At 41.2% G+C, this 7,181-nt stretch overlaps 1 protein-coding gene across 3 annotated transcripts; it reads right to left on the bottom strand.

The window, feature by feature from the left end:
• On the bottom strand, positions 1-4,877 carry LOC148100736 (putative C-type lectin domain family 20 member A). Of its 3 annotated transcripts, XM_087847871.1 has the most exons (6): positions 4,829-4,877; positions 4,506-4,559; positions 2,785-3,141; positions 1,052-1,378; positions 884-981; positions 1-503 (listed from the first exon to the last, which is right to left on the bottom strand). In XM_087847871.1, the coding sequence occupies exons 1-6, from the start codon at positions 4,875-4,877 to the stop codon at positions 366-368; spliced, it is 1,023 nt and encodes a 340-aa protein (XP_087703997.1). In that variant the 3' UTR covers positions 1-365. The 3 variants fall into 3 exon arrangements, with proteins under 3 accessions (XP_087703997.1, XP_087703999.1, XP_087703998.1); XM_087847873.1 differs by lacking the exon at positions 4,829-4,877 and having other exon boundaries at positions 4,506-4,560; XM_087847872.1 differs by lacking the exon at positions 4,829-4,877 and having other exon boundaries at positions 1,037-1,378; positions 4,506-4,542.
• Positions 4,878-7,181: the final 2,304 nt, after the last annotated feature.

The following is a 7,181-nucleotide window of genomic DNA, read 5'->3' as shown; positions in this document are numbered from 1 at the left end:
CATTTGAAATATAAAGTATGAAGTCAAAAAGCTCAGACATCAGGCTGCTCTGAACACTCAGTTTCACCTTTTTCTCCTCTTGAACTTTCATATGTAGAGACAGGATATCATGAACATTTATATCTGAGACACAGAAGGTCCGCTCACCTGCTCACCTGCAAACTTTAGCTTCACCAATCAGAAGAAACAAAGAAGCATAAAACATCAGACACTCTGTGATCTGAGCTCAGGATAAAGAAGGATGATTTCCAACTGTCAGTCATGCAAAGCTACGCTGTTACAGTCCAGCAGTCAGAGTACAGAGATGGAAATAAGTTGAATTACACAGCAGATCATCTGAGGAACATCAGCCAATAACGTTCAGACTAAACCGACCCACAGTCTTCCTCCTCACAGTAACCGGCTGTCTCCTCCTCTCTGTGGAAAACCTTCCCATCAGGCTGCGTCCTCCACCTCAGCTTCACCTCCTCTCTGATCCCTTGCTCCACCAGCTTCTCCCTCACCTGAAACACAGTTTCACACATTAACAGAAGCTCCTCATTTATCAGCCGTTGTTTCTGTAGTGAGCAGAAAACGTTGTTCGTGCTGTTTCTGGGGGAAATGAACTAAATGAACTGGCTGGGGATGAAACTGAAGAATTAGGCCTCGTTGCCTGTCATTGGTTCACTTCGTCTCCTCACAGTAATCTGAAATTAAATCTTCAAGTTACCAGTTAAAAAAAGGTTAAATAATACAAATGGTTGGGATTGCATTAAACGAGCCCCGTATCTCTGCAGCTGTGTGCTGTCACGTGTCCCTGAACCTGCACAGACTCACTGCTCTCTATCATTTCACAGTAGTTATAGCGGTCTGTTCCTTGTATCGGGGCCGTGTGACCTCTGACCTGCTGCAGGGTGGATTCTTGCACTGTGGGGTCGTTCAGGTCTGCAGATCCCGCCCTCAGCTGAACCTTCACTGACCTCAGGACTGAAGGTTTGACATCTGCAGAGAAAGAAAAGCCCGATGAGCCCAGGAGCACCAGACTGTGCAGAAACACAGAGGACAGACTCACCTCTGAAGCAGAGGAAGGGGCGTTGGTCACTACAGTTACGACTGTTGAAGGAGCCTGTTGATCCGACTATTGTGGCACAGTTTAGACTGTTATCAGGCTGCCAGAGCCCCCACGGCAGGTTGGAGGCTTTGCTCGAGTTTGACCACGTCCAGTAATTTCTGTACAGTCCAATCCAGGCATAAAGAGAAAATGGCAACATGAAATCTATCTGGTTGTTGTCCTGCGTGTTGTTGATGGTGCTCAGGTCTGTGTACGTCTGTCTGCAGTGAGACTGAGCATCAGACCAGGTCATAAAGTTCTTCACCAGGATGTGTTTGTTAGTCGCAGCTGAAACAAAAGATCAGACGGATTCAAACCTGCAGCCAGTGGCGGTCCTAGCCTGTTTGGCGCTCTGCTTTCACAGATGCCAACAGACTAAAACTGATCCACAAGGCCAGTAATGTTGTGGGGATGGAGCTGGACTCTGTTAGGGTGGTGTCTGAGAGGCAGATGTTGCCCAAGATAAGGACAATCATGGATAATACCTCCCACCCACTCCATGACACGCTGGCTAGTCAGGAGCACGTTCAGCGAGAGACTGAGATTACCCATGATGCACCACTGAACGACACAGGAAGTCATTGCTGCCTGTTGCCATCTCCCTGTACAACTCCTCCATCTAACACACTGTAAACACTGCAATAGCTACACCCTTTTTACACACACTCTGCTCTGGAATATTCTTAATATTTATTTATAATCACCTCTGTTAATCCTCAATATTTATAACTGAGTGATCTGTATATATTAGTGCTGTTTCTTAAATATTAAAATCTGTAACATAATGTATTGTTTGGAGTTTAGTCTGTTACTGTTACTATTTTTACCATTTCTTCCATTCTGCCATTATCCAATCACACATCTGCTTACCTGCATCTTTTGCTCGTTTCTCTGCTTTTCTCTTTTTTCTAAACTGAGCACCTGATGGCTTTGAACTGTTCTTGTCCATCTTCCATTGGTTTTAATTTTGCACTCCAGTATGAACACCCATCTCAACTCGAGGATCACCACAACATCACCTAACACACCCTACACCTTAGTTCACAGATTCACTTTGTCTAAGGTTTATTTCTGGGATTTCACACAACCCAGGATTCAAATCATGAATACATAATTTACAACATTATAAATGAAATGTGCTCTATTTAGAAGCAGCCGCCCCCCCCCCCCTTTTCGACGGGTTGTGTGTGAGACTTTAAATCATCAAACTGTAAATTTTAAATTGTTATTGATCCCTTTACCCCGAGTCCTAAAGTGTATATTTATTTTCTTACTCTTCTTATATATATTGTTTGTTTACTTGCACTGCTGTAACTGGAGCCTCGTCGTCTCGTCTCTCTATATACTGGACTGTATGTAGCAGAGATGACAATAAAGTTTACTTTGACTTCAGCAGCGAGCAGGCGCACCGAGGGCTCTCACTCACTTTCGCTCACTTTCGCTGATAGAATTTCAAAAAAACATCATGCAAATTATAAGTCTGCATCATGATGTCTGGTGTTTCGGTGCCCATGCCATCCCCAAAATGCGCTGGCATGATGTCGGGGCAGCATGAGTACAAGCAACCTTTTTTTTGCCGATACCCGTGATGCCACCCTGGGCAGCCGTCCATCTCACCCACATCAAAAACCGCAAGTGTCTGCAGCTGAAATGTTTGTTTGTCAAACCCTGATACCAAAGTCTGAAACACTCACCGTCATAGCAGACAAAGTAATATTTATCTGAGCACGGTGAAGTGAACCATGATCCAGATGAATATATTGTAACACACTCCCCAGTCCCTGGCTGTCCCCATGACCATTTAAACCAGGATGGCTGAACTGCACCAGTTTGAGACCATTTCCAGCCGCTCTTGGAGAGTCCAATCCACGCCTCGGTGCTCCCCGCCCTTTTCTGAGCTTCCTGGATGAGAGCTGAGCTGTTAACGGTGGCGAGGTCAGTGTACTCATCTCTGCAGTATTGCTGAGCATCGTTCCAGGACTTCCGCAGGTCAACCAGGTGGAGTTGTCTGACTAACTGATCAGACTGAAGATGGCAGACCATCATGTAACCTGAGAGGACACGAGTCAATCAGCGCGGTCACAGACTCACCTCAGCTCGAATTTAGTCATCAGGAGAATTTACAGACATTTGAACAATGTTGTGGTCTGTTAATATATATTAACATATGTTAATATATATTAACATATGTTAATATATGTTAATATATCAACATATATTAATATATGTTGATATATTAACATATATTAACATATATTAATATATGTTGATATATTAACATATATTAACATATGTTAATATATAATATATATAATATATATATATAATATAATAATATATATATCAACATATATTAACATATGTTAATATATGTTGATATATGTTGATATATCAACATATATCAACATATATGTTGATATATCAACATATATCAACATATATGTTGATATATCAACATATATTAATATATCAACATATGTTAATATATCAACATATGTTAATATATATGTTGATATATCAACATATGTTAATATATATGTTGATATATCAACATATGTTAATATATATGTTGATATATCAACATATGTTAATATATATGTTGATATATCAACATATATATCAACATATGTTAATATATATGTTGATATATCAACATATGTTAATATATATGTTGATATATCAACATATATCAACATATATGTTGATATATGTGTCCTTCAAAGGATGTGTAACTCGTGTACTGGTTAAAAGGTGTTTACGGTGCCTGTGGACACCTACACACTGGTTTCCTGCTCCAGGGCGAAACTCTCACATCAGGTTAAAAAGCTGCTTTAACAGTGCTAAGCTTGTTTTTCACTCTGGCCTTATTGCACATGTATTTGGACGATTTTTCCTCTTCAGTGTGCACAATGAAGGAAAACGACGTGTTAGTGGTCGAGGCTCAAAGCTGAACAACACTTGCACACGGACGTGCTAAAAGCAGTCAGGATCTTTTTCAGCGAGCTGACGGGTTTGCAGCGTTTCAGGCTTTCAGTCAGATTTCTACACAGAAAATTAAATCAAGACGTGTTTTTCTCAGCAGTGCACACAAACAGCCACGTTCATGCACTCTCTCTTCCCTCCTTTCTTTCTTTCTTTACTCTTTTACTTCACTTTATACAAACGGTTACAAACTGCCGACTATTAAACTGTCAATCAAACTTCTAACTGGAGCCAAAGAAACCTTTAGAAGTTTAGTTGACATGACAAAGATCTTTGGAGATTGTACGAGTGTTTCTGTGACTGCTTGAAGCTCGTTTACAGACACCTTTAAAATAATCCCTATGGAGCAGTTCAGTTTGTGCTTTCTTTGATTTTCTGATGTCAAACGTTTTATTCAAACTATAAATGAGGCGACTGAGATGAGTCTACAGACCTGAGAGCAGCAGCAGGGTCAGTCCACACCTCTTCATGACTGAGAGCTGAAAAACTGTGAAGACGTCCTCATGAATCTCATCTGCAGCTGCTCGTTCATTATTAATCACAACACTTAAAGCAGCATCAACAAAGAGGCAGACGTCTCTGTCATTCACTCCATTTCTATCTAATCTGATCGTTCAAACAAAACTATCAAACATATTTAACATTTGAAACGTTCAACTTTAAAACTGTTGTCTTCAATTATCATCATTTTGTTTATTAGAATAGCAGACAATGAATGTGTGAGATTATGAAATAAATCAAACATGAATAACATACCGACACGATGAGACGTCTGTGCAGCTGTGACACAGTCAGAACTCTTCATCTGATATAAATGTCATCCTCGCTCCTCCTCCCACGTCCATCAGAGACTTTGTAAAAGTGGTTTTAGAAAGCAGCCCAGTGTTCATTAAAGTGCATTTGATTAAAGATGCTCAGAGTCGTTAACTGAAGATGACTTATTCAAAGTTATTACAGATGCAAACAGACTGACGTCTGGCAGAACGGGCTGTGAACTGGAGCTAGACGAGGTCACGGGCGTCGAACTATGAAACTAGGACTGAGGTTAAACGCAGTAAACGGGCCGTTCGGTTTCAGGCTTCGGTGTCTGTGAGAGGAAGAACGTGCTCCTCCTCCTCCTGACTGGAGGTCAGCGTGTCTGCTGCATCATCAGCAAAGATGGACAGACTTGGAAATGTTTGTGTCTTCATTTGAATCCAAGGCCGAGGTTTGCTTGCTGTGCATGTGTTTGCATGGATACAGCGCTGATTCTCTGCCCGACCACTTCAGTCTTATTTGACTAATGTTGTCATTATTAGAATTGGGACAAAAGAGCGTTCAAGCTCCACTCCTCCAAACAAATCAGTGATGATGAAGACACAACACGACACATTTCACATGTCAGTTCCAATCATAGAGAACAAATAGTTTTTATTTTGTTCTTTGTTTGTTTGGCTTCAGCGTGTTTTTGAATGATATTACAGTTTTAGTGCATCTCCTCTAAAAGTGCAAAACTTGCTCTGAGAGTCTCACACAGCACCACTTCCAAAGATGGAGGCTCGGTCACATACAAATAAAATGCACTGATTTTAAAGTCACCACTAAATTAAAGTATTAAAAAGACGTCATCAAAGTCTACAACTGTGTTTGGTTGCACTGATGGATCTTTTGCTGGAGAAAAGAATCCAGGTTTGTTTTTGTTTTTACCAGAATCTCAACCAGAGACATGGACACAGGAAGTTTAGCTTGAAGAAATGGAAGAAAATGAATGAATGGATGGAAACACAGTAAACACAGTTCTTCTGTTCACAGGAACAGGCCCGCTCAGGGACACAGGTGAGGGCTTCTTCTGGAGCTGAGTGCAAGGCAGATGTCAGAGAGATGATTATCACCACAACAATGATCTGGGAGAGAGTGTAGGCTCGAAGTGGTCCTCGTGTACAGAGGGGTGATGAGCTGCCAGAAGACAGGCGTGACAGCTAAAGTGAAGGAAACCAGCTAACCAGCAGGTGGAGCCAAAGGTGAGTCTGGCCAACATGAGAGAGAGAAAGAAGAAGCCAGGCCTGCCCTGGATCATGAAAAAGGTGGGCTGTATCCCAATTCAGGGTCTGCAGCCTTAAAGTACGCAGCCTCAACGACCGCGTACTTAAAGACCGCTAAGGCCGGAAGTGCGAGGCTTGTGAAATGGGACGGTCTTGCCTCCGTCGCGCTGCCCAGGTTGCCTAGCAACCATGATACTAACAGCTGGAAACGTTTCATACAGCTTTGTTTGACAGACATGAAGGAGAAAATCTTTTGTTCATTTGTTTGTTTGTTTCTAACAAACAAACAAATGTTTGTTTGTTAGAAACAAATGAGCTTTGATCATTCTCTGTAAGATTAAGCTCAGAAATTGTATATTTCAAAGTAAAGGCTTTAAAACCAAGTTAGTACAAACGTCACTAATGTCACATAACTTTGCCGACATGTGGCCAACAGTAATGTTTTAATGTTCTTCGTTATTCAACATTTGCACATAAATAAGTGACATAATATTCAGGACTTAGTTTACTCAGTTTGATCTGAATTAAGAAGCAGAAAGTTAGCGGCCATCCAGGTCTTAACTCATTGGTGTGTGTTATCTGGCTTCATGGACAGATAGAGCTGGGTGTCATCTGCATAGCAGTGTAAATGTATGCTATGTCTTCTAATGATGCTGCCTAAGGGAAGCATGTATAATGTAAACAGAATTGGTCCTAGCACTGAACCCTGTGGAACTCCATAATTAACCTCAGTGTGTGAAGAGGACTCTCCATTTACATGCACAAACTGGAGTCTGTTAGATAGATATGATACAAACCACTGCAGCACAGTACCTGTAATACCTACAACATGTTCTAATCGCTCTAATAGGATATTATGGTCGACAGTATCGAACACTGCACTGAGGTCTAGCAGGACAAGCACAGAGATGAGTCCACTGTCAGAGGCCATAAGAAGATCATTTGTAACCTTCACTTAAGCTGTTTCTGTGCTGTGATGAGCTCTGAAACCTGACTGAAACAAAAGATGTGAAGTGATGATTACTACAGAGAAAACAATCAAGAAGTAGGAAAGTCTAGAAAAAATAAATTCTTAATATTAAATATTT

The sequence above is a fragment of the Neolamprologus brichardi genome, chromosome 11 (genome assembly GCF_056152115.1).
Source record: "Neolamprologus brichardi isolate AB-2024 chromosome 11, ASM5615211v1, whole genome shotgun sequence".
NCBI lineage: Eukaryota > Metazoa > Chordata > Actinopteri > Cichliformes > Cichlidae > Neolamprologus > Neolamprologus brichardi.
The sequence above is the reverse complement of the archived record's forward strand: the minus strand, read 5'-3'. Positions and strand labels throughout refer to the sequence as shown.

Excerpts from the sequence above, each read along its gene's own strand:
- LOC148100736 (XM_087847871.1), bottom strand. The coding sequence starts at position 4,877 with ATGAAGAGTTCTGACTGTGTCACAGCTGCACAGACGTCTCATCGTGTC. Across the intron at positions 4,560-4,828 it reads ACAGACGTCTCATCGTGTCG|TTTTTCAGCTCTCAGTCATG; the intron begins GTATGTTATTCA and ends ACGTCTTCACAG. Across the intron at positions 3,142-4,505 it reads GACCCTGCTGCTGCTCTCAG|GTTACATGATGGTCTGCCAT; the intron begins GTCTGTAGACTC and ends GTGTCCTCTCAG.